We start from the raw sequence: 27,086 nt of genomic DNA on the forward strand, positions 1-27,086 counted from the left end.
AGACTTAGTTCTGGTCGTCGGGTTCTTTGGGAAAATACCAGTCTCAGTCATCAGGTTATCTAGCAGTCTAGCAACAGCAAATGGCAAACTCAGCAGGACGAACAAGCAGCCTTCCTCCTGTCCGTCTCCTCAAAGCCCCTTCCTTTCTCTGAGCTCTGGCATTTATACTTCTCTCATAGTCCTTAGACTTCCACTAACTCCAGCTGGCAATGACAATGCTCCTCTCCGAGCCACATTAGGCTGTTTTCAGTTGTGGATAAACTAAGGCAGTACCATATCGCATACTTGGGATTAAAACAAAAACCTGTTTACATAACATAACTGAGTTTTGAAAGAAACCGAAACTCCCACTACATCCTAGGCTGTCCTAAAATGTATAATCCTTAGCTTCCCAAATGCTGGGATTTTAGGAATGTGCCACTACACCCAACTCTGGTAACTCTTGTTTTATATGGCTACAGGTGCAAGAGTAGCGAGGCTGGCTGTTACATTGCTATTGTTGCTTCATTCTATCACAGGAATTGTATGTATATTACTCAGCTTAGTTGCCCATAGTTTTAGGCATCCATTGTTTTTGGAGAAACCATTCTGGCCTCAGATTCACTACATAGCTGAGGATAACCTTGAACACCCTCTGTCTCTACCTCACAAATGCTGGAGTTTGGTGTACACTGCTATACGTGCAGGTGAAGTGAGATAAATGTAGCCTAACTCTGATGTTCTTCACAAAGCATAATAAAGGATATTACTCAGGTCACTGCAGTCTCAGTACATTCTTTTGGGGGTGTGGAGTTTTGAAACAGGGCCTAACTGTGTGCAGAGCAGCAGAAGCTGCTATGGAGCTCAGGGTGTGCTAGAACTCATACATTTCTGCTCTAGCACTTTAGTGCTGGGTGGGCACTGTGATGATAGGCACACAGTGCCAGCTCCTGATATGTTCTATGTTTTGCTTTGTTTTGATTGAGAGACACACACACACACACACACACATACACACACAGAGAGAAAGAATGTGTGTTTGAAATAGGGTCTTGTTTTGTAGTGCAGATGAGCCTAGCCTGAGACTTACTTTGTAGCCCAGGTTAGCTTTGAACTCAAGTGACCCTTTTGTCACTTACCCTCTGGAGTGTTTGGATTACAGATTACGGTGATACCCATTTTCTGAGTGCATTATTTACAAACTCCTTCAAATCTCCTGCTTACATTGATTTACCTGTTCATGTAAGTATAGGTACCAAAAACTGCAGTGTGCGGGGGTTAAAAGCGTATGGTTGTTGTGGAGCACTGTACCCCTAAGGAAGGGAGTGCAGGGCCTTGGCAGATAGCGTCTATGGTGTGTGCAGGTAACCTCGTACCTTGAGGGGTGTATGGAAGGAGACCCTGAGAATAAGCTGCTTGGTGCATACTTGTGAACTCCAGTGAACTCCACCTGCATGTCTGGATAGACAGCTGAGGTGAGGGAGAGCCTTACCACAGGACCTGAGGCTGCTCCCTGTGGCTAAGGAAACCAGAACCATGATAGGTGAGACAGCTTTTCAGTCAACATGCCAGTCTAAAATGAACGTGTCAACATGCCAGCTCTCATCAGCGCGGACCTTATTTTTGGTTGTTCAGGCTATGGCTCTGGGTAGATGAAACAGATGTGAGGGTTTCTGCTAATGCTGCTTAAGGCTTCTGAGCACTGGACTTTCCTACCCACATCTACTCTCTCAAAAAGTCAAATTATCCTCCTTCCTTGCTAAGAACAGCACACAGAGGGTTCTACAGTCTCATTCACTTAAAAGCAGCTTCTCTTTGAGGCAGATATGGTGAGGGAGAAGGCTGAAAGGAAGAGCCAGAAGCCGAGCTAACCCAGATGTGCCCCTCTCAGCTCCTGCTGCTTTGGCTTCTGGTGGGCACAGTGAATGGTCACAGTTGCCACTCAGCCATGGAAGTGTAAATATATACCTCAGCAGTTAACCGTTATGTGTTAAGCGTGCTAGTGGGCAGACTTTCCTCATAAATGTCTGCTAGTAAATGCTGCAGGCTCTGGGCATCCATTGTACTACAAGAGTGGCCCAAACGGTGCCAACAAATGAGGATGGCCCCATTCCACTAAAACTTTATTAACATAAAGAGGAGGCTGGCTGGATCTGACCTATGGGCTGTCATGTTTCTCTCTCCAGTTTTAGAGCCCCAGTGACTCCATGCAGGGCACGTATGGTTACTTCCCCTTTTCTCTGAGACCAACTTCAGTGCTTCTGTAACTAGAGCTCTGGCTTATGTTTCAGGTAAGGGCTACGAGAACCTCATCCCTAGCTGGCATACACAGTTTAGTGTCTGTGGTTCTATGTGGAATCGTGAAATATAAATGGAAATAATTTATGGGGCAAAGAATCATTTCATGTATCTATTTCAAGTGCCACAGGGACAAAAGAGTAGTGAGGAATGTAAGAATGAGCACGAGGGAATGCCAGTCTGAAAGCCTGTGTATGCCAGGCAAGTAGCCTACCGCTTAAGCTACACTTCAGCCTTGTAATATGGACCTTAAACCTGTTTTATTCCATGCTTGTATCCCCATGGCCTGAATAATTCGTGCACACAGTAGGCGGGAGCAAGCAGATGATGAAACAGTGTCTGTACTACCTTCGTGTCATGTAGTGTGTAGTAGGGGATAGAGTCCCCATACAAATCCTGACTTGACTGAGTTTTTAAACTCTTCCCAGAAAACAACCAGGCATGCCATTGTGTCTGTTTTGATGGATCACACCTTAGCTGGACCTTAGAGGACCTTAGCTGCCTTGGTTAGCGCAGAGAGATTTGTCACCAGGGTGTTTAGCACTCCCTGAGTGTTCATTTCTTTGTGCTTAGGGCTAACATTCCTCTGCTCCATCCTCTCAGGAGAGTTGATCCACTCCCACAGGTTACCTCCTTTGCCATGTGTACACTGAATACCCTGAAATCCTCACCTCTTTCTTGGCTGGCCTTGGAACTTGAGCCCCCGCCCCCGTCTCTGCGCCCCACCTGCTGGAATCACAGGCATGTACCAACAAGCCTATGGCCTCTAGTACAGTCGTTCATCTGGAGCACCCTTGTGGAACCATCCACCCGTACTTCCTCTTGATACCAGCACCTCCAGGACAGGCTGTCATTAAATGAATTTCTGTTCTGCTGTTGCTGGGATTCACTTCTGTGATGGCCTGGGAATCCTTGTCCCAGGTGCCTGTGCCTTTATTCACAGATGATGTCACATCTAACAGGACAGCATCTTTCATGGCCCTTTCTCACTGTTCTTCATGGGGATCTACTCCTGTTTCTTGTTCAGAATCAGTGCCTCATGTGTTCTGTCTTCATTTTTACCTAATCTCTGTCAATGGAGGGTGAACTTCACTGACTCCATTCTGTGTCTGGAAGAGCCCTTCCTGCCCCTGCTTCATCTGCTGTGAGTTTTCTTGTTTGGACTGAAGACTTATTTATTTAACACTTTAGTTAGAGCTGTTTTCTAGCAATTTGATGATTCTAGCCACAAACAGAGAACTTGTGTGAACTATATTGTTAGTCTACTTTTGTTCTCTGAAGACATGACACTCCTGGTTTGAAAGGTAGTAGGGTCAGGTAAAACTAGACCATGGATTTTTAATCCCCCCCCCACCCATATTTTTGGCTTTTAATAAAAACACAATGTATAGAAACTTTCTCAAAGAAAAATGGCTAGTTACCTAGCCCAACCACCTAATCGGTGTTGCTGTTTTAACACTCCTAGGCTCCCCAGAGGGCTGTTACCACACTGAGGAAAGAGCCCTGGTTGTACACTCCATCTAGGAGAGGGTGGAGCTGGCGCTGTATTCCTGCCTCACAGCTGTTGTACTCTGTGAGACAGGCTAACATCTGCTGTCAGCGGTACTTCATGAGAAAATCTGAGGGAGCCTGAAGTGGAGTCTAAGGGAGAGAGAGAGAGAGAGAGAGAGAGAGAGAGAGAGAGAGAGACATCCCCTATGCTCCCATTCCAGCATTCTTTTCAAGTGAGGGATGATGAAAAAGAATTTTTAGATCTTGTTCTTCTAGTTTCTTCAAGTTAATTTATCGCTCAAGCCGAGCTACCCAAAGCTTTCTCAGCAGTATTTCATTGGAAGCTCCAGAAATTTGATAGGATGAAATGTAAGGCTAATTAGCTTTGCTAATATCACATTTTCATCTCTGAAGCCATGTGACTCTCCTCTTCCCTTCCATTTCTGTGAGAACCACTTCCAAAGAATCTATTTTTTTTTCCTGCAGGAATGTGTCTGTGTGTGTACATATGGCATATATGTATGTACATGTTGACATGTGTGTGTGCATGTTGTGTGTAGGTGCTTGTGCCTGTGCCTGTGTGTACAAATATGTGTGGCAGCCAGGTTGATGTTAGGTGTCCTCATTTGGTTCCCAACTTGTTTTGAATATGATCTCCCATTGCCCCTTCAGCTTATTGATTCAGCCAAACTGCTTGCCCAGCAAGCCTTAAGGACTCCCCTGTCTCAGCTCCCAGTGTTGGGATTAAAGTCATGTGCCTCAGTGCCTGACATGGGTTCTGGTGACCTACACTTGGATGGGTCATCAAGTTGCCATAGCAGCACTTTAGCAACTGAGCCACCACCTCAGCTCCTCACACCTTAATTTTTACTATTGCCTTAACCAGTCTTGCACATGTCAGGGGCATTGCTGGAGTCTCACCTTTGTAGACAGGATCACAGTCCTGCTGTTTCCAGTTCCTTTCACCTGAAGTTAGAACTTCTGCCCATGCCTTGGAAGTGTTTACCCGATGAACTTTCCTTTTGGAGTTCTGTTTATGTTTTTGGAACTTTTGTTTCATTTTCATAAGTTCTGCAGATCAAATCCAGGGCCTTGCACATGTATGGTAAGTGTGCTACCACTGAGTGACGGTCCTAGCCCTTCGTGTATTGAGATGCAGTCTGGCTTTGTAGCTTAGCCTATCCTTAAGCCTTTTATGTGTCCCATAACCCGTGGCACTCCTGCATCAGCCTCATAAGTACTAGGACTAGAATCAAGTGCCATTGTGCCTTGCTGGAACTCAGATCTTACAGGACCCAGGAACCATTCATTTTATTGGCATGGATCTGAGAAATACAGACAATGAATGGAGCCCTGAGATGCTCAGCTTGCTCTGTTTAGGTTGGACATACCCATCAGTGACCCTTAAATGTATCTGAGCCCCTCTTGCTTCTTTTGGATTTTATATAGTACCTGAGTTTGTACAGTGACTACTGTGGGCAGGAACTGTAGCCAGCCCCTTATAAGCACTATCTGGAGGAGTTTCCTGGGCAACATTTTAAGATCATTTCATTTTAAAGGTAGGGAAATTGAGAACAGGAAAGGTGAAAGCCCAGGTGAACAGTGGAGTCAGGATTGTGAATCCCTCTAGGTTATTTATGCTTACTTGACGGTTTGGCTCTGAGTTTGATTTCTCTGTGGGTTGGGAAGAAAGCCCTTGTTCTCAGAGGCCTGCACAGAACACCACAGACTCAGTGTGTGATATCTCAGGCGCCCAGAGTAGACTTAAGAGGTACCACCCTTGAGTATGGAATCTGTGTGTGATGAATGTTTTCTTTTCCCAAAACTGGAATAGAGTTTGGAACAGCAAATATTTAATCAGAGCAAATTCCTCTTGTTAAAAATCTTGCCTTGTTCATCTTGAAGGTTATTGCCTAAAAATACTCACCACTTATTGAAGGCTAACTGTGCTAAGTCACCCACAGAGCATAAAGGAGGCTTGGTTAGTCTTTGGAACAGGGGTTATTTGCCCACTTTCAGTTTGGACCACGTTTGCAATGCCACACCCTTTGATACTCTCCTGACGCCTTCCGACACAGTAGAACCTGCCTAGAGAAAACAGGGAGGGGTTTACTGGGTGTGCTGACAGAGAACTCTGTACTTGCCCGTGTTTGGAGGGAGAATAAAAGGAAGGAAAGGGGTAGGAGGTGGGAGGAGGGTAAAGGTAAAAGATGGGCTGGAGTATGCCAGTGTGCATGAATTATGGTGTGGATGGGAGTTCATGGGGTTGTGTGCTCAAAGTGAGAACAGACAAGCTTTATAATCCAGCACCTGGGAGGCCGAGGCAGGTGGATTACTGTTAGATCAACATCACCCTGCCCTTAAAAAAGAAAAACGAAGGAAGGAAGGGAAAGAGGAAACAGAGACAGACAGCAAGATGAATGAGCCACAAGGGCTGGAACATGGCGTTAGCCATTCAAAGAGACTGTTGCTCTTGCAGAGACTAGTGCTCTCGTCCTGACACCCACACAGCTGCTGGCAATCATGTAGTTCCACGGTTTCTGATGCCTCTTCCGTACTGTGTTGACACTGCACACATGTGGTATACAGCCATACGCGCAGGCAAAACACTCAATACACATAAAAATAAACACATCTTTTTTTCTTTGAGACAGGGTATCTCGTAGCCCTGGCTGCCCTTGACTCACTCTGTAGACCAGGCTGGCCTTGAACTCACAGAGATCCACCTGCCTCTGCCTCCCCCAAGTGCTGGGATTAAAGGCATCAACCACCACCTTCTGGCTAAATCCATAAACCTTTAAAAAAGAAGTTATATATAAGTGAAATGGTCTAAGTGAAGTTGTCAAGTTCTGCTTTATAAATCTAGTTTTTGCTGATGTAAAGCAACATTCCTGTCACCGGTACTATTCCTAGCGGTGACTTCTGTTTGGGGTTAGAGCTCTGAAGCAGTTCTTTTGTTTGTCATCCCCATTTACATTGGTGCGCTTCTGAAAGACACAACTTAAAGGAGGAATTAATCATTTTGGCTCATGGTTTCCGAAGATTTGTGGTCACTTAGCTGGACCAGTTATGGCACAGGAAGTAGAGAAAAGGAACATACAGGAAGAAGTCAGGGCACAATGAAGCCAGGAGAGGAGATAGAGAGATTGTTCAAAGCCAGAGCTGGTAGATGACTCCAAGGAAATGGGTTTTCCAGATAAAGGAGAGCAGAGTGTATATGAATTCCCCGACTGTGACAGAATGGGCAAGCTTAATTCAGACAAAACTCCTGCACGGTGAAGGGGAAGTTGGGACAAATTCCCATCTAGCCGCAATGTGCAGCTGATAGCTGCTGGGAGAGGGAAAGTCATTGGCTATATCAGTCAGACTCTAAGGCAGGCTCAATGCTCAGGAAGAGTTGGTCAACACAAATTGTACTCCATGGTTTTCTGTATTGAGAGAAAGCATAATTTGCAAGAGAGTGGGTAGAGAGGGGGCAAGAATCTGGAAAGAACTGGAGGAGTGGAAAGAATATGATCAAAATATATGAAATTATCAAAAATAAAACAAAAAAGATATATTCCAGAGATATGACCCCAGTTACCTCCTTTTTCCAGTTATGCTCCATTCTCTACTGTTTAGAACCTCCCAAAATGCCATTGTATTAAGAATACACCAAGGGATTTATTCATTCATTATATCAGAGTTCGAATGAACTCACTGGAACCCCACTCCCATACACATGCACAAGCGTGCCTCACTGCTCTCCTAGGCATTTTTCTTTTTTTATTAATTTATTTTTTATTAATGACAACTTATTCATTTTGTATCCCAGCTGTAGCCCCCTTCCTATCTCTTTTCCTCCCTTGCCCCTCCCCCAGTCCACTGATAGGGGAGGCCCTCCTCCCCTTCCCTAGCCTATCAGGTCTCATTAGAACTGGCTGCATTGTTTTCTTTTGTGGACTGGTAAGGCTGCTCCCCCTTAAGGGGAGGTGATCAGAGAGGCAGCCACTGTGTTCATTCAGAGACAGTCCTTGTTCCCATTACTAGGGAACCCACTTGGACACTGAGCTGCCATGGGCTACATCCATGCAGGGGTTCTAGGTTATCTCTATGAATGGTCCTTGTTTGGAGTATCAGTCTCAGAAAAGAACCCTGGGCACAGATTTTTTTGGTTCTTTTGCTCTCCTTGTGGAGCTCTTGCCCCCTCCAGGGTCTTCCTATCCCCTTCTTTCATAAGGTTCCCTGCACTCTGCCCAAAGTTTGGCTGTGAGTCTCAGCATCTGCGTCAATACCCTGCTGGGTAGAGTCTTTCAGAGGCCCTCTGTGGTAGGTTCCTGTCCTATTCCCTGTTTTATCCCTCTTCTGATGTCTGTCCCCTTGCCTTTCTGAATGAAGATTGATCATCTTATCCAAGGTCCTACTTTTGCATAGCTTCTTTCGGTGTACAGATTTTTGTGTGTTTATCCTATATTCTATCCACTTATAAGTGTGTCTTTCTGCTTCTGGTATACCTCACTCAGGATGATCTTTTCCAGTTCCCACCATTTGCCTGCAAATTTCATGATTTCCTTGTTTTTAATTGCTAAGTAGTATTCCATTATGTAGATGTGCCACAATTTCTGTATCCATTCCTCAATTGAGGGACATCTGGGTTGTTTCCAGATTCTGGCTATTACGAATAAAACTGCTGTGAACATGGTTGAGCAAATATCCTTGTTGTATACTTGAGCATATTTTGGGTATATGTCTAGGAGTGATATAGCAGGCATTTTTCAATGTAATCAAGTTGAGAGTCAAGACTCGCTGTCATACTGTTGCTTCATCAGCTGAAGATTTGAACGTGGGTGGACACTCACATTACAATCCAGCTTTAAAAAAAATCAGAAAACATGCACATGGCTTCTCTCCCTTCTGAAACCACGCACATGGCTTCTCTCCCTTCTTCCGTATGTGTGCTTCCCATGCTTTTGTGTCCACTTTTCATTGCTGCTCCAAGAGGTAACTGGGCGTTCTCGTTGGGGTTCTCATTGGCGCTCTCACTGGGGTTGCTAAGAGTGATGCTCTTAAACTATATTTGTGAAGGCAATCAAGCTTGTGCTGTCTCTGCCTCTGTGCTCTGCCCTTTTCTGGCTAAACTTCCCTTCCACCCAGATAGCAGCATGTTCAAGAAATATTCTTCCTCTCTGGTGTCCTCCCTCTCTCTCCCTTCCCCTCCCTTCTCCTCTTCTCTTCTCTCTCTCTAGGCAGCACCTCTGGAGACACTGAGAGGCTGAAAGGGTAGACCATCTGAGTGCTGGGATTACAGGTGTATATCACTTTCACTGGTGTTTATGTGTTGCCTAGGATTGAGCCTGGGGCTTTATGCATGGTAGATAAGTATTTTACCATTTGAGCCTAATTCACAGCCCTAAATCTTTAAATAAAATAAAAACATTGTGTATGTGTATATATGTGTGTGTATACAGTACTTCATGAGTTTGTGTGTGTGTATATGTGTGTTGTATAAATGTGTATACACACAGTTCTATTTGTTATTGAATAAAAATTTCCTACCATCTAAATCTTGACTCTTTAGTAGAAAGGAGTGAAATTTGCAGTGATTCTGTAGGCAATTTCTCAGTTTTGATATTGTGTATTTCAAGAAGTACACACCTACATCCTACAGGGAAATGGAAATTCTGATACTGAAATATCTTTATTACTGGAGTAATAAAGATAGAGCGGTGCTTTTATGGGGACTGTGTCTTTAAAAAGGGGTTAAAAGAAACCTAAGAAACAGTCGTTTACCTTGAAATATTTTGTGTGTGGGTATTGCTGCCTGCATGTGTGTCCGTGCACCAAGTGTGCACCTCGTGCCTTGGAGTCACTGGAACTGCAATTACAGAGCCCCGCAGGCCAACACTGGCTGCTAGGAATTGAACCGTGGTCCTGTGAAAGAGCAGGAAGTGTTCTTCCCACCGAGCCATTGTTCCAGCTGAAAAACCTTGTTCAGTCTCGGTTTCGTTGTGCACATGGCTGTTTTGACCATGGATTTTGATGTAAGACTGAACAGACACTCACAGCTACTCTAGCTCAGCTCTGACAGGCAGCTTTTGTATCTTTTTCTCCCGCAGATTCCCTTTTTTGAAGATTTCTGTAAAGGCATTAAAGCTGGTGACACCTGTGAGAACCTGATGGGCTATTCTGCAGTGTACAGAGTCTGCTTTGGAATGGCCTGTTTCTTCTTTGTGTTTTGCCTGCTCACTTTCAAAGTCAACAACAGCAAAGACTGCCGCGCCTACATTCATAACGGGTAGGTCTTCTGTCCTCCCAAGGGAGTTAAGACCGACTTACCAGCACTAGCTGACATTTGGCTAGTTAAAATGTTGACAGTGATTTGGGGAAGATGGGCTGCATCTTAGAAATACCACAGCCTAAGAGTGACTCTGCTGTTTATAATACCTGGTGCCATGATAAGAAATTGTTTCTACTAAAGCCTTCTCTCAGGTCATTTCCACCCTGCCCTGAAGTAGAGTTCTGTACTCAGACGCTATGCCAAGTGTGCCTAATTGTAGGAAAAAGCATTCTGCAGTCTCTCATCAAGTCCCCTTGATTTGGAGAGAACACTACGAGTGACAGAAACACGGGCTGGCATGCTACCTTTCAAGAGATCTTTTGTCCATCTTTGAATATCATTTAAATATATTTCTTTTTTCTTTTCTCTTCCAGCTTTTGGTTCTTTAAACTTTTGCTGCTGGCAGCCATGTGCTCAGGAGCATTCTTCATTCCGGACCAGGAGAGTTTTCTGAATGGTACAGTTGGGGTCCTCTAGGCTACCCAGTTATTTTGTCATACGCATGGTCCAGTGTCTTCGATATTTTGCACTACTGATTCTTTTATGCATTAAAGAATATGTAGGTGTTGGGGCTTTAGCTCAGTGGTACTGTGCTTGCCTAGCAAGTGTGATGCACTGGGTTTGGCTCCAACAGTTTCTAAGAGCTTTGTAAAGGCAGTTTTACCTACCTACCCTCCTCTTCTTCCTCCTACTGTACTTACAGGAAGCCCATGAGAAGTTCTGTTCTTCTGTTGGCTAAGCAACTGGGACAATAAACTCTCTGGCTTGGAGAGTAAAGGAGGCCTTGAGTATTTGCTTGAAAACAGATCTGGCACATCAGAATGTCTCTGCCTTGTTCTGTCTGAGTACCATACAGACCTGGCAGCATGAAACAATTGTTGGTTGTGAAAGTTAGAAAGGGAGGCATTCTCTAGCCTGTTTCTAAACTCACTGTGATTTATATAACATAACTCATAATCCTTATGGAGCCACTAAAACAGGACAGGATGCCATATTCTGAGCTCAGGTAAAAAATTAGGATGGAATCTAAATTGAAGTAGATAAAAATCACTCCGTTCAACCCAAATCGATCTGCTTTTTTAGTGGAGATGGCAGTTTATAGTACCAGCTATACTTTACTAGATACCTTCCATATGAAGGGCCAGCTACATCTTTAGGGCTCTATCAGTTTTTCATATGCTTTAAAACACGGCATATCTAAGTCTTCCTTTTATCTGTAACACTGTTAACTAGTTTTTATTCTCCACAAAGATACTTTCATATATATCTTAGCATATTAGAGATACTGTCTGGAGAGAGAGGTGACCTAAGAGTTTTCAGATCAGCTCTAATCCTTTTTATAGACAGCCTACAACCCACATTCTCTTAGGGTTTCATTGCTGTTAAGATGCTTCATGACCATGGCAACTCCTATAAAGGATAACATTTAACAGGCTGGCTTACAGAGGTTTAGTCCATTATCATCATGGCAGGAAGCATGGCAGCATACAGGCTAACATGGTTCTGGAGACAGAGCTGAGAGTTCTACGTCTTGATCTGAAGGCAACAGAAGGAGACTGTGTGCCACACTGGGCAGAGCTTGAGCATAGGAGACCTCAAAACCCACCTCCATGGTGACACACTTCCTCTAACATGGCCACACCTCCTAATAGTGCCACTCCCAATGGGCCAAGCTTTCACACATGAGCCTGTGGGGGCCATTCCTATTCAGACTTCCACATTCATCATTTTGTGGCAGAGCCAAAAGTCGGCCTGAGCCCTTAATCACTTCATTTCCATACTGGGTAGTCAGGACTCGTTGCCTGTTAAGATTTAAACTTTTGATTTTTCTAGCAATATTTCTTTTTTGCTTTTGAATCAGGGGCCACTGTGAACTCCTGCATCTATTGAGTTCAGCATGAGATTCAGCTTGGATGCCCCAGGGTCAGACTCTGATATCCAAGTTGCAGTTGTACCCTTTATGGTGTGAAAGTCTTTGCCAACTGTCTCAGTACTACCATTTCTGTTGCTGTGATAAACTTTGAGGACAAAAGCAACTTAAGGGACAAAGGGCTCATTCTAGAGCCTACCTCATGGTAGGGAAGTCAAGGCGGCAGGAGTTTGAAGCAGCATTTCCTAGGTCACATGCCTAGGAAAGAGAGCAATGAATGTCTGCTTGCTACTCAGACCACTCTTTAGTTTTACAATCTAGACTCCTCTGCTCAAGGAATGGTCCTGACAATTAAGACAGATCGTCTAACCTCAGTCAACAAAATCAAAATAATTCCCTTCAAGCCTGCCTAGAGGCCCATTTCTCTAGAGTGTAGATTCTGTCAAAGAGACACTAAGCATCGAACCAACTCACTTCCAGGCTTATCTGTGTTTAACAAGTGTGTATGAGATTAGTGTCTACCTTGTGTGGGTGTGTGGGACTTACATGTGTTAGAAGCATAATGAACGCGAATAAAAAGTGTTATTTTCTGTTAACACATGCAGTGCTCACCTCAGGTCCCTTTGGGTGGTGTTTTGCAGCCTGGCGCTACGTGGGAACTGTAGGGAGCTTCATCTTCATTGCTATCCAGCTCCTCCTGATTGTGGAGTTTGCACATAAATGGAACAAGAACTGGTATGTGATTTTTGTGGAAAGCTCTCACTCACTGAGTCAAAGGGATGCTACCACTCACTGAGAGAGGCTCTGCCCTGGATTCCACCTCAGTGAGCCTTTGCATTTTCTCCTTTCTGATACTGTTTTCTGTCCTCTGTACCCTCCATCTTGCTTGTGCCTTTTGTGCCTGCCTGTGTGGACTATGTGTGGCTGTAATTTGGATATGCATTGTCTAGCTTCGCTTTTACAAGGTTAAAAAGCAAAGCAAGTACAAAAGCCATGAATGCTTTAGAGCAGGAGCTCTTCTGTGAAGAATCTGAGATGAAATAGTTCTCTTCTTAAACAAATAAACAAAAACCAACACCAACTCCATTTTTCAAGACACATAGGATCCCTTCCTTGGAAGAACTTGCTGTCCTGCCATGGGAAACTGTCTTGCCTATAAAATGATGGATTCTTAGTGCCTTGAAAACAGAACCCATATCACAGGCCAATGGGAAATGCCTTCATAGTCAGTTCTTTCTTGTTGAGATACTCTGAGGAAGTGTCACTCAGGCAAGCATCCAGTCCTGCTGAGGCCAGATAGACCCTGCAGTTGTGAAGAAAGCTCTTCATTGCTCTGTTGTGTTTGTTTGGTGAGGCTGCTGGTCTGTCTGGGTCTCTTGGATACTAGGCAAGTGTTGACCAGTGAACTAACTTTCTTTACTTTTAAAGTAATTCTCCTTTATATTGCTATTGCTTTATCTCTGTCCCTCTGTCTCTGCAGCTTGGGCTGGGTGTAAATTTATGATCCTCCTTCCTCTACCTCCTGAGTACTAGGATTCTAGGCATATATGAAACATGGCTGCTATTTTATAGATTTTTCTAGGCATCATTTTATTGTATACTTTATTTTGGGGGAAAAAAATCAAACCCACAACAATGCCATATGAGTTTACATTTTATTTTTCTGTTGAATAAGACAAAACACATTGTCCAAACATTCTCAATACTTTCTATTTTGAATATATTCTTCAGCTTGAACATGTTCTGTTTTTGTTATGCTAATGAGATGGTAATGAGATGGCATGGCAGTTGTAGGGACACATCAGTGGCAACACGGTGTAATGATAGCTGTTTTATTACTTATTAAGTATAGCCAAGTAGGACCAGATTTTAAAGGTTGGGGCTGGAGAGATGGCTCAGGGATTAACAGTACTTGGTCCTCTTCTGGAGGACCCAAGTTTGGTTCCTGGAACCCTTACCAGACAGCTTACACTTTCAGATTGGACTTTCTTCTTCTAGAGGCACACACACAAATAAGTCTTTAAAAGATATTTACACCACTTTTGGTGTTTTACCTCAGCAATTACAGATTTTCAGGGTTGACTTGTGTCCTTCTGCGAGCTGTTGTTTGCTATCTACATTTTTAGTCACCTTTAAAATTTAGTGATTTGTGCTGGTCATGTCTTGAGTTTTCTTAAAGATCAGCTACAGGCGGCTGTACTTTTCTTTGGCCCTACGTTCTTATCTGTAGAAGAGTAACCATGAGGTAGAATATATTGGAGCTGATGAGTATCTCTTTTCACCAGCAACTCTCAGTGCTGTGTACCATCAGTGATGATTATATTAGACAAAATCAAGGCTTCCTCTAAAAGATCTGCAATTTATATTCACATTGTATGTTTTATGGTAAGATATGAGTGTCGTGGATACAGAATCCTGGTTTATGCATTACACAGCATGTTCTTCCGGGCATGTTTCTGCTTCCTCCATCCTTGAGTGCTTTAACTGATTCTTGAGCCATTTTTTTTCTAGGACTGATTATTAATGTTTAGTGGCCCTTTGGAAGAGTTTGGCCACTTTGAGGACTCTGGAGAAAGCACTCAATCAGAACGGCTTAGGAGCTTTGCAGCCAGCTTGAGAGATGGCGGTGCAGTGGTGCAGAGTGCTCAGGGCTTTTCCAGGGACTCCCAGTACCCTTGCAGGGCGGCTTGCAACTGCTGGTCCCCCCTGCACCTCCAGCTTCAGGGGATCCTGCACCCTCCCGAACTCCTTCCTTCCTTCCTTCCCTCCTTCCCTCCCTCCCTCTCTCCCTTCCTTCCTTCCTTCCTTCCTTCCTTCCTTCCTTCCTTCCTTCCTTCCTTCCCTCCTTCCCTCCCTCCCTTCCTTTCTTCCTTCCTTTTCTGTGCTTTAAGTAAAGTTGATACAGGCCTGGCCTAGAAAGAAGATGGGACTTCATTCTTTCTCTTCTTTTCTTTATAAATATATCAAAAAAGAAGATCCCAAAAGCTACAAGGTAAACATGCCATGGACCTGCAAACCAGCTGCACACAGACCTTTGACCCTCCCTATTCTGGAATGTCACTCAGAGCAATGTTTCCTGACCTCTCTGACCCCAGATGTTCCAGATCTTGTACTGTAAAATGGTCCGGTTGGTTGAATTGGATGTTTAATAGTTATGTTTTTGTTTTAGTTTTCACTTTCTAAGTCTCATTCACAATTTGACATGTAAGTTCTATCATACAGTTGAAGTAATGGAAGGTACAGGTGCTGGCCAGATGGCTGAGTTGGAAAAGACACTTGCCACCAAGCCTGATGCCCACCCCATGGATCTCCAGGCCCCACGTGGTGAAAGGAGAAAACATCCATAAGTGACCCACGCCTGCCTACCGCCTCACGCGCCACAATGAGTAGCTGTGATGAAGTAACAGAGGTGGCTAGTATAGTCAGGTGTTGCTCTTGAGAACTTAGGTTGAAAGCATTCCTGGTTTTAAATTCGCCTTATTAGGTTTAGTTTGGCCCTGCCTCTCACTGGGCCTCAGCCAGCCAGCCTTTGCAGCCTGGGCCCTCTTCCCGTTTGTCCTTAGACCCTGCCAGTCAGCCTGCCAGTCACCTGGAACTCTGTTCCCTGTCCTGGGGCTTCTCATTCAGCATGTGCTCAACCTTTTCACAATATTGTGTGCCAGACAACACTTTGATGGGCACAGTGAATGGAAAATGAGTAGCCACACGCTGATTGGGACATCCTCCAGCAAGAGCATAGGTGAAGCTGGAGCAGCACGGTGGCCGCCGCTTTGCTAACCTTGCTGGGAACAGGCCCTCGCCTGCTTTGTAAAGCTGATAGTGTCATAGTGGGAAGTAGTTATTCAACACAGAATTGTGCACATATATGAAGGGCTCATTCATGCAAAACACGCTGTCAAGGGTGCAGGAGGGAGAGTAGGCTGTCCTGTGGGAGGCCCTGCTCAGACCTAAGCTTGCTGCACTTGTTTAAGGAACAGAGAGATATCTGTTTCTGGGGCTCAGTGGCGTAGGAAGAGTAGGAAAGATGATATCAGAGATGGTCCTGGGCCAGATCATGATGTCTTTGAAAGCTAGTGTAAATTCTTATTTTTTTTTTAAACCCAGGGTATTACACCTGCTGGGGTGGTGCTCTACCACTGTGCTGCATTTCTAGACTTAAAAGCTTTGGGGTTTTGTTTGTTTGTTTTATTACAATCTATTCACTTTGTATCCCAGCTGTAGCTCCCTCCCTCATCCCTTCCCAATCCTGCCCTTCCTCCCTCTTCTCCTCCCATGTCCCTCCCCCAGTCCACTGATAGGGGAGGTCCTCCTCCCCTTCCCTCTGACCCTAGCAGTGTATTAGGACTGGCTACATTGTCTTCCTCTGTGGCCTAGTATGGCTGCCCCAACCTCAGGGGGTGGTGATCAAAGAGCCATCCTCATGAAACTGAAAAGCAAAGGACACTGTCATCAAACAGCTTACAGACTGGTAAAAGATCTTCACCAACCCTACATCTGACAGAGGCTAATATCCAAAATATATAAAGAACTCAAGAAATTAAACAGCAACAAATCAAGTTATCCAATTAAAAATGGGGTACAGAGCTAAACAGAATTCTCAATAGAGGAATATCGAATGGCAGAGAAACACTTAAAGAAATCCTCAATGTCCTTAGTCATCAGGGAGATGCAAATCAAAATGACTCTGAGATTCCATCTTAGAATGGTTCAGATCAAAAACTCAAGTGACAGCACATGCTGGAGAGGATGTGGAGAATGGGGAACCCTCCTCCATTGCTGGTGGGAGTGTAAACTTGTACAACCACTTTAGAAATCAATCTGGCACTTTCTCAGAAAATTAGGAATAGTGCTACCTCAAGATCCAGCTATACCACTCCTAGGCATATATCTGTAATATGCTCAAGTATACAACAAAGCTTTGGTTTTTAAATAAAATGTTGGGAGAGTAGAAGTGTTTTGAAGAAAACAATGTAACTGAATTTTTCTTATTAAAAAAGAAAAAAAGATTAGTGAAGGCCCTAGGTGCATACCAAGCAGGCTGCTGTAGTTGAGCTCATAGTTGAGGGGTGGAGCTACGAGCCAGCTTGTGTAACTGGTCAGATTTTGGTATAATCTGAGCAGGGTTCAAAGCGGGACGGGTCTGGGGGAGGTCAGGATGTGGAAGTGGGGAGAGAGGGCCTGAGGGTCTCGTGTTTTCTCTTTTTCCCTCAAATAACAAGAGCATCTGAAGTTAAAGGAGAAGGGTGTGAGCCTGGAGTCATCTTGATGTGCCAGGCTGACTTCCCACGTGGAGGATGGTGAGGGAGATGAGTCTGGAGCTAAGGGGAAGAGAAGCTTTTCAGTCAGAAAAACCAAAAAACTACAATGCCAACTCAAAGACAGGGAGGAGCAGGCTGGCCCCTGTCACTACACCAGCCCAGTGTTCACATGTGGGTGTGTACTTCACTTTGTCTCCTTGTTGCTGGTTGTGCTCTGCCTCCAGAAGTTTTTTGTCCTCTCCTTTCCTTTGTGATGGGGTAATTCTGAGATCATCGGAGTGCCTGGCTTAGTGTCGGGAATACAATGCCCATTATCATCTTGGCTTCCGTTTCTCTTTTCTCCATCTCTGGGGAGAGAAACCTTTCATTGTGAAAGCATTTTGGCTGTGTTGCTTGAACATTTTGTAGCTCTCTGGAAATGTTATGCATGTTGCTTTCTCTGAAGGCTGATGGAGTGTGGTTGCAGCTGAGTCATGAGGCAGGTGACCCTCGATCAGCCAGTCCTCCTTTGCTCTGTCTTCCATGTTTGACATTTATAAACACCCTTCTCTCTGTTCTGAAAACTTTCTGAAGAATTATATAACCACTAATCTTACTTATTCCTTTATTAATATTTATAAAAACTACAAATCAGATTCCTCTCTTAGTTTCTTTATGGTACTTCCCTCCCCTCCCCTCCCCTCCCCTCCCTTCCTCTTCCTTCCCCTGCCCTTCCCTTCCTTTCCCTTCCCTTCCCATTTTTGTGTGTGCATGTATGTGCATATTAATGTTTATGGGGTGCACGCGTGTGCATGCATGTGGAAACCGGAGGGCAGCTTTAGTTGTCATTCTTCAAATGCTGCCCACCTTTTGGGCTGGAGCTCTGCAAGCAGGCTAGACTAGATGGCCATACCAGGAATCTGCTGTTTTCTCCTCCCCAGTGCTACTGTCACAAGCACATGCCTCCGCGCCCAGCTTTTAAAGGTTGGCCTGCCTGTAAGACAAGCACTTTTCTGATTGAGCTGTCTCCCTAGCGCCCAGTTCAGCTTGTCTTTCCGTAATCTTAAAGACCTGTTAAGCTATGTGTATGTGAGCATGTCTGTATGGGAGTACGTGGATGTGAGTGCAGGTACTCTGGAGGCATCGGATTCCCTGGGGTAATGGGCAGGTGTGAGCAGCCTGGTGTGGGAGCGGGGGTCCTCTACAAGAGCAGTGAGTGCTCTTAAGCACTGCGCGTATCTTCAACCCTACTTTCCCTGACTATTCAGTGTAACTCTTCTTTCCTAGCATTTCCTCATAGTAGTTTGGAGAGGTGGGTCCTGTCGTAGGCTCTCTTTTCTGTACAGAGAGAGAAGAACTGAGCTGCTCAGGCTCCTGTGTGCAGAGCTGTCTGCTTCGCCTCTAAGAGAAGGTGGCGTCAGAGGAGCTGCTGGTGGCACTTGGAGTGAGAGGCCATGGCAACTCCAGGCTCAGCACTCACAGAGAAAGCTCAAAGCCTACGCCACTGAAGTACCGTCTTTGCCTTATACCTCAGTGCTGCTGTTGTGTCCCCAGGGCATCTCCAGAGTGGAGGTGCGCTAGGATAAAGCTGGTGGATGTTCATTTTAGTTGATGAGCACACTCATATTTAGAGATAATTCTAAGCCAACAAGTCTGCATAACTGTAAGAACTCTCTCCTGAGGTAAAGTGTAACCACTGCTCAAAGTGTCTTCCGATCTGTGCTACCAGTGTCCCTGCTGGGGTTGATCCTGTCAGTCAGAACCTGAGGAGGGAAAGGTCCAAAGGAGAGAAGCCTTTGCTGACTTGTTTCCTCTCTCCCCACCTCGCTTGCTTCCTTCCCGGAGAAACAGGACTGCAGGCACTGCCAGTAATAAGCTGTGGTACGCCTCTCTGGTCCTGGCGACACTCCTCATGTACTCTGTTGCTGCCGGAGGCTTGATTCTGATGGGAGTGTTTTACACACGGTGGGATGGCTGCACCGACAACAAGATTCTCCTGGGAGCACATGGTGGCCTGTGCATGCTCATCTCACTGGCAGCCATCTTGCCCTGTGTCCAGAACCGTAAGCATAGCTTGTCTTCTTCAAAATGTGTTTTTCCTTTGTGACTTTGAGCAAAACCTAGTGGGTTGGTTTTTCTTTCTTTCTTCCATTTATTTATTTATTTATTTATTTATTTATTTATTTATTCATTTATTTATTTATTTATTTATCTATCTATCTATCTATCTATCTATTTATTTATTTATTTTTTGAAAGCCCACATCATTCTTTAACTTCCTGTGGAGGGGACTCAAGCCTCCTCTTCATATTCCATGTTCATTGAAGGTGAGGGTTTACTTTGTGTCCAGAAAGATCTCAACTTAAGCCAATAAGTAGAAAGATAGACAGTACTTTACAGGGAACCTTTAAATGGGAAATGTGCTTAGTCTCTGTTAAGCAAGAGATTTGTAAATGTGGCTTGATGTGTCCTGGTAAAATCTGAATCACAGGGCCCAGAAGGAGCTGCTCCTGGCACCGTCTTGGGCAAGTGTGTAGCAACCCAGAACAGCCCTGGCCCATGAGCCAGGAGAGAAGAAAATTTAGCCTGTTTCCTTCCAGTCTCATGAGCAGATTCTGCTTCAGTGAAGTCAGCGGAATTTGAGCCTGGTTCTGGCTAGTTCAGAGCCACAAAGGAGGAGACAGTGGGCCTTGAAAACACCTTAGTGAGTAGAGGTAGGAACTGTCATTAATAAGCTACCCCTGACCTCTCAAGAATTCTCATTAATAAACTACCTCTGACCTCTTAAGTGAGCATGCTGAAGCCATGCTGTCTTCAGAGTTATAAAAATGTCCCCAGTCTGGTGTTTCTTAAAGGATCTTATTTTATAGGTGATTAATCTGCACAGGCCATTCAGACTTCTGGATAGGAAAAGAGTATGGACAATAAATGTATAGCCCCTTTGAATCCTTTCCAAAATAGTAGATTTGAAAAGCCAGGCATGGTTGCACGTGCCTGTAATCACAGTACTTGGGAAATAAAAGTTGAAGGATCAGAAGTTTAAAGCCAGCCTTGACTGCATAGGGTGTTTAAGGCTGGTCGGGGCTATGTAAGACTCATCCCCTTCAAGGAAAAAAGAAACAGCTAGTAGCCGCTGTGGGTAAGATGACTAGAATCTCCTCTGGTCAATCTCACCTTCTGAAACAGGCATAACATTTTGAAATATTTTGCTTAATGCCATTAGTTTTAAGGGTGTCTTATTCCCATTCCAAAGATCAGCATTATGAAAACCTATTGCAATACTTCTATGGATAATTATAATTGAAAAATGATAATTTGAGAAGGAATTTTAACCAGAAAGAAGCGTGAATGAATCCTTTTAACAAGTGATTGAAAATCTCAGGAAAGGGAGACCCCTTGTTGCCAGATTCTGTAGTGACTCCAAATGATTCCAACATTAAATTGTACCTTAAAATTATAACTTTCTCCCAGTGAATGTCATGTCCCATAGCTCTTCTGTTTAGCCTGGACCAGGTCTTGTACTTGGTGTGGCCAAAGTGGTTTCTTATTTGGTATTGTTTATTTTGTTTTTGTTTTGTGACAGCTAAGTGCTTGTGCTTCATAGTTATCTAATGACCTTGTATAATCGACAACCAGTGTTCTCTGAAATTTATCTATTGCACTAAGCTAAATAACAACAGTGATTTTTTTTCCTGATCCTGTGATTTATGAACTAACGTTATAAACATCAGGGGGAGTGGGATTGAGAGAAAGCTCAGCAAGTAGAGGCACTTGCTGCTAAGCCTGAGGACCTGAGTTCAAGCCCTGGGACCCGCAGTGTAGAAGGCGAGAGCTGACTCCTGCACGCTGTTCTCTGACCTCCACTCTATGGTACTTGGTGCATGCATACACCCACCCACACATACATATATACGCACATACACAAATACACACACACACATACATACATACATATACACATATATACATATACACACATACATACATACATACATACATACATACATACATACATACATACAATTTTTTAAAAGCCCTCAATGGTCTGGGCATTGTGCTGCATATGTTACAAGTTCTGAAGCGTTGTTTATGGAGAAGTTGGACAGAATTTGGCATCTTTAAAATAGCAGTATTAGGGTAGGCATATCCCCACCCGTTTTTAGTTTTTGCTGTGTTGTTTCTGGGACAAACACTTGGTTAGGGTCCTCTTTTCTCTGGCAATGGCTGTCTAAGTTAAAGGAGCTTCATCCATTGGTGGAGGTGTGGTGTCTTGTTGCCGAGACTTCAAGCCTATCTTCTGTCTGTCTCTCGTTCCTAGGGCAGCCGCACTCTGGGGTGCTGCAGTCAGGGCTCATAAGCTGCTATGTCACCTACCTCACCTTCTCAGCACTGACCAGCAAGCCTGAAGAAGTCGGTAAGCCTGTCCAGAGGTGTGTGCTGATGGCGCGCACATCTTCATTCCCCAGAAATGAGCTGTTGCTGAGCTACTGAGGATTCGATAAAGCGCAGAAGCAAGATGATGGAGGCTTTTTCATTAAATAAAGTCTTCAACAGCGAAAATGAAAATTTCTTCTTACAATTTTTTATTTTATTTTTTAATTGTAATTGTGTGCATGAGCACATCTGTGCAGGCACGCAGGGGTCCAGAAGAGAGCATGTGATTCTTGGAAGCTAAGTTACAGGCCACTGTGAGCCACACGACATGGGTACAACAGCAGCAGCAACTGGTTACCACTGAGCCTTCTCTCAAAGTTCCCCAACCTTTTTTGAGTCTCCCTGCTGTGCCAAAAGAAACATGAGCAGAGATCAGCTTTTGTGGTTCTGCACTGTCAAGAACCACTTTATTTTATTCTGTTTTATTGGCTTAATTTTGTTTTGATTTTTTTGTTATCAATTTTTCCTACATCAGGAGGCTATTCTCTGACAGTGAGAGGAAGTGAGACGAGCATGAAGTTAAGGGAAGCACTAGGCACAATTTGAACCTGGGCTGGCAGGAAATGTCAGTGTCTTAGATGACATATATTCACAGAGAGAACAACACAGAGAAAGGAACATGACCCTTGGACCAGACTCTCTGAGCTCTGGTCTACGTGTGGTCTTTAGAATGCAGTGAAAATGCCCATGATGTGTGCATCAGTTCATCAGACAGAACAGTTGCTAGCACACAGCAAATGCTGTTACTAGTGTAAAATCGTTACAGTGATTATTTTGAAAGTTTTTAAAGTCAGGGTTCCATAGTCCTGGCTGACCTAGAACTCCCTATGTAGACCAGGCTGGACGCAAAAGCACAAAAATCCACCTGTCACTGCCTCCCAAGTGCTAAGATTGAAGGTATGTTCCCACCACACCAGTAATATTTTAATCTACAAAAGTAGCATTGTATTTTAACTTGGTATTGTGAACCCCAAGCCTTAAGAACAAATGGCCAAATTTTCATATTGATTTTCTAGATATTTATATTTTATCTTTATCACTTTTGTGATCTACATATAAAATATAGAAATGTATGAATGTTCAGGTATATTTGATCTTCTATAAATCAAGTAAATGTAGTCTCAATGAATAGAACATAGAGGTTGTTAACTTAGAAAACAAATGCAATGATTATTTAGATACAGGTTATTAGCCTAGAACTCACTATGTAGCCCGGGCTGGCCTTGAATTTGGTATTCTTCGGACTTGGCCTCCTAAGTGCTGGGATTTATAGGCACATGTCACCATGTTCAGTCAAGGTCTTGTCTTCACAGTAATGGTGCAAAGTAGTAACTGGAGGTTTTACAGTGAGTGTGGCTTATCCTGAGCGTAATCACATATATAAAAGCTCAGGCCTGACCCAGTTACTTAAAACTGTCTTTTACAATTGCTTATATATTAATCTCTGGTTTTAACTTAACGAAGGTTTTGTTCATAGTATTTTTTTAAATAGCAAGTATTTCCCAAAAACAGTAAAACACTTTTATTTGTAATTTTAAGTAGTACTAACTAAATATAAATGTTATATTTTGTTTACATCTTAAAAAAATCATTTCCTCTACTGGCCTGAAAAATAAAGAGTTTTTAAACCATAGCTGATATGCTTATATTTGCCCTTTCAAGGTGAATTCTAGGATAATTTCAGTTTACCCTCAAACAGAATGTGTGTTTGTAGAATGATTTCTGTACTTCCCTGTTTGGGGGTCAAGTTGGCAATCAGATCAGCTAGATAATCCTAACTGAAGCACTATGTTAAAAAAAAAAAACATTACTGAGAGAATTATTGTAAAAACATTTATATCTAGCTTCTTGACTTATTTCTTAAAGTTTCCAACTACCTCAGGGGGTTTCCAGGTCACAGGCTGAAAGAAGCTGTGTCCCTTATGCGGTCTGTAGTGACCAGTCTAAAGCTTAGGAACCGTTATACCATCTCTAAGTCGCTGCTCACACCAGGGGACCTGTGCTCTGCCCCTCCCTTCAGAGGCTTGTGGATCCAGGTGTTTTTTTTTTGTTTGTTTTGTTTTGTTTTTTTTAATAATAACAATAATAATTTTTAAAAATGAATCTAACTTTGTCTTTACTGTTTTCTGTTTAATATAGGAAAAGAGCAAGAGTGACTAAGTTATCACACCCTTGAACACTTAACTGGAACACAGAGGGGGTGCTTGTTCCTCATGGGTGCTGATATGGAGAGCAAGTGTTTTGAACTAGCAAAAGTGTATTCTGTGAAGACTTAGACTCTAGAGTAGGCATTCCCAATGTGAAGGGCTTAGTGTTGGGGAGGGGTCACGCCAGAGCTATCTGCATCTTCCCAGAGAGGTGCTGTCAGGTCCAGTAGGCATTCCAGCATGACTGTGTTTGCTTTGTGCTATTTACAGTCCTAGATGAACACGGGAAGAATGTCACCATATGTGTGCCTGACTTTGGTAAAGACTTGCGTAGAGACGAAAACATGGTGACCTGGCTGGGCACTATTCTCCTCATTGTGTGCATCTCATATTCATGGTAAGTCCTAGGAGTCTTTGAAATTAAACTTGCAAGCTCTAAAAGTAAAGGGAAGGTTATTTACGCTTCAGACCCTGCCCATAAGAGAAACATAGCCAGAAGTGACAGAGCGGGTTGCTACATGGTCTCCTAGGTGAAATCATGTACTCAGTACTCCATTGTATGGGGGAATGGGGTAGGTGCATGTTTTGTCTAAAAGACAGTTTTGAAGAGTAGTTGCTATGTCATCTCTGAAGAGTAAGAGAGCATACAGGGAGGAAGATGAAAATGTAGTATATGCAGGGTGTTCTGGCAAAACTCTAATCCAAGGTTTAGCATTTGGTTTGTTAGCAGTGGAGAGAAAGGTTGGTTGTTCTAAGCATCCAGTGAAGACCAGAACCGTCCCTCTTCTCTGCGCTGAAACCGCAATGCTGTGAAGTAGGCCAGGTGGCATCTCCAGGGTCTATGGAAAATGTGTAATGTAAGCAGGCTGTTTCACATGCCTGTGCCAGAGGAGACTCCACTTTAAAAAATACTTCAAAGGTTGCTGGAGAGAAAAGTAAGACTGGAAATGGTTGGTTCCCTATTCTGGGTCCATATTTTACTGATAATGAAGCCTCCTTTTGACAGGAGCCTTCCAGAATTGGGTTTTACTTCAGTGTGTTTTATGTTTTGTTTCCGTGTATAAGAAATTCAACTTGTGGGCACATTATAACTTTCCTCTTGCTGAAACTAAACAATCCTGGTGGTGCCAGCCTGTATAAATAAAATGTCTGAGCACACTGACAGGCTCTCTAACAAATCCTGCTGAGAGGAAGGGCCAGCAAGGGCCTACACAGTGCGTTTGCTCAGAACTGTGACCCAGCCAGGGAACGCTTGCTCGTGCGCCATGTAGTTAAAGGGATGGTTCTTCAACACTGCTCCCCAGTCTGCCAGTGTCACGTGACAGTCTTCCTTACGTCAGAAGGAATCTTGGTAGAGGTCTGTTCTGACATTTAGTTCCATCAGTTGTCTGCTGAGTGCCTGCTCTACTGAAGCAGGGAGAGGTGAGGCTGGGGAGATGGTGCGGTCAGTAAAGCTCTCCAGTGCCCATGAAAACTGAGCTTGGTCACGCATACCGCTAACCTAGTGCTGATGTGTGGACAGCAGCCCAACTCAAGCTCTAGGTTCAGTTAGGGACCCTGTCTCAAGAGAGGATGGTGGGAAGAGACTGAGGAAGACAGCCACCATCTTCCTCTGACATGTACGTACACACACGTATGCATGTACACAGACACAAAATTTAAAAAGAATGAGGAGGATTCAACTCAGTGGTCAGTTCCAGTAAGCCCATACCCCGTGCAACTACTTTCCCTGCTGGTTGTGTGCTGGCTAGCTGTTTGTCAGCTTGGAGGAACCTAGAGTAATCTGAAAAAGAAGCTTACATTGAGAAAGTAATCCTATCAGATTGGCCTGTGGGCAAGCTTACAGTGCATTTTCTTGATTAATGTGGGAGGGCCCAGCTCACTGGGGGTCTGTGCAGGTAGTTGTATTCAGAAGGAGGCTGAGAAAGCCTTGAGGAGCACAGCAGTAAGCAGCACTCCTCCGTGACCTCTGCTTCAGCTCCTGCCTCCAGGTTTCTGCCTTGAGAACTCTGACTGAGAAGTCTGCCCTGACTTCCTCACTGTTGGGCTGTGACGTGGAAGTGTAAGATGAAATAAGCCCTTTCTGCCCTGGTTGCTTCATGTCATGGTACTTACCACAGAAAGCAAACCAGCATGTGAGAATGTCAGTGAGTGGAGCTGCAGTGATAGTCAGCAGCTCCAGCACCGACTGTTCTTCCAGAGCCCCTGGATTCAGTACCTTGGCAGCTGACAGCAGAAGTAGCTCCAGGCAATCTGACACCCTCTTCTGGACTCTAGGACACTACACACACATTCATACACAAAATAAAAATAAGCAAAAGTGTCAAGAATATTGGTTAGCCAAGAGAACAGTAGGTTATTACTAAGCTATGTATAGCTCATTTCCTTTAAGAAATCTTTTATTTTTTTAAATTATTTATTATTTGTACAGTATTCTGCCTGCATGTGTGCCTGCATGCCCAAAGAGGGCACCAGAACTCAACTATAGATGGTTATGAGCTACCAAGTGGTTTCTGGGAATTGAACTCAGGACCTTTGAAAGAACAGCCAGTGTTCTTAACCTCTGAGCCATCTCTCCAGCCCTCCCTTTAAGAAATCAAACACAGTTGTATTTATAAAAATTCCTGGGCGGAGGCGTTGGAGAGTTGGCTCAGGGGTTGAGAGCACTTGCTGCTCTGGCAGAGGATCCAGGTTCAGGTCTCAGCACCACATGGCAGCTCACACCCATCTCTAACTAAGCTCCAGTTCAGGTGCTTTTTTCTCTGTGTCCACCAGGCACACATGTGGTACGCAGACAGATTTACAGGTAAAACACTCACACTCATAAATAAATCTTTATAAAAACAAGCAAATGAAAAGCCTAGAAACTCCCAGGAGGAGACAAACCAAACTCGTGGTGTTTTTGGTGTTTTGGTTTGTGTGTTCATTTGCAGTGAGATAGGGTTTCTCTTTGTCATATTTTGCATTATCAGAGGAAATTATAAGGGTTTTTAGCAGAATGAAATACTTGTTTTTGAAAGTTAAACGGTGTCCACTGAAGTTGGGGTTGTGGGGCGAGGGAGGCAGTAGTTGTCCCTTTGCTAGCCTGGAGGTTTAGATTTACTGCGACCATCAATGGGATGACAGCAGAGTCCTACTGGGTCCATTGCATAGATGGGCAGTTGTGGGGTCTCACAGTACGGAATTTTTACTCAGATTTGTTTCCTGCTCCTAAGAGTTGTGAAGACTCACTTTGGAGTATCTGTAATCCCAGCTAATGCCATTGGCTGAGGCAGGAGGATTAAAAGTTTGAGGCTAGCCTTAGAAACTTAGCA

At 44.0% G+C, this 27,086-nt stretch overlaps 1 protein-coding gene across 1 annotated transcript in view; it reads left to right on the forward strand.

The window, feature by feature from the left end:
- Serinc5 (serine incorporator 5) overlaps nt 1-27,086 on the forward strand; it is a 98,373-nt gene that overhangs the window by 56,234 nt on the left and 15,053 nt on the right. The window contains exons 3-8 of the mRNA XM_055625420.1: nt 9,864-10,042; nt 10,459-10,541; nt 12,596-12,689; nt 19,043-19,254; nt 21,510-21,605; nt 24,043-24,169. Coding sequence (XP_055481395.1) covers nt 9,864-10,042; nt 10,459-10,541; nt 12,596-12,689; nt 19,043-19,254; nt 21,510-21,605; nt 24,043-24,169 — 791 coding nt within the window. The remainder of the gene's footprint in view (nt 1-9,863; nt 10,043-10,458; nt 10,542-12,595; nt 12,690-19,042; nt 19,255-21,509; nt 21,606-24,042; nt 24,170-27,086) is intronic.

This window comes from Psammomys obesus, unplaced genomic scaffold (assembly GCF_907164565.1).
Source record: "Psammomys obesus unplaced genomic scaffold, mPsaObe1.curated_primary_1811, whole genome shotgun sequence".
NCBI lineage: Eukaryota > Metazoa > Chordata > Mammalia > Rodentia > Muridae > Psammomys > Psammomys obesus.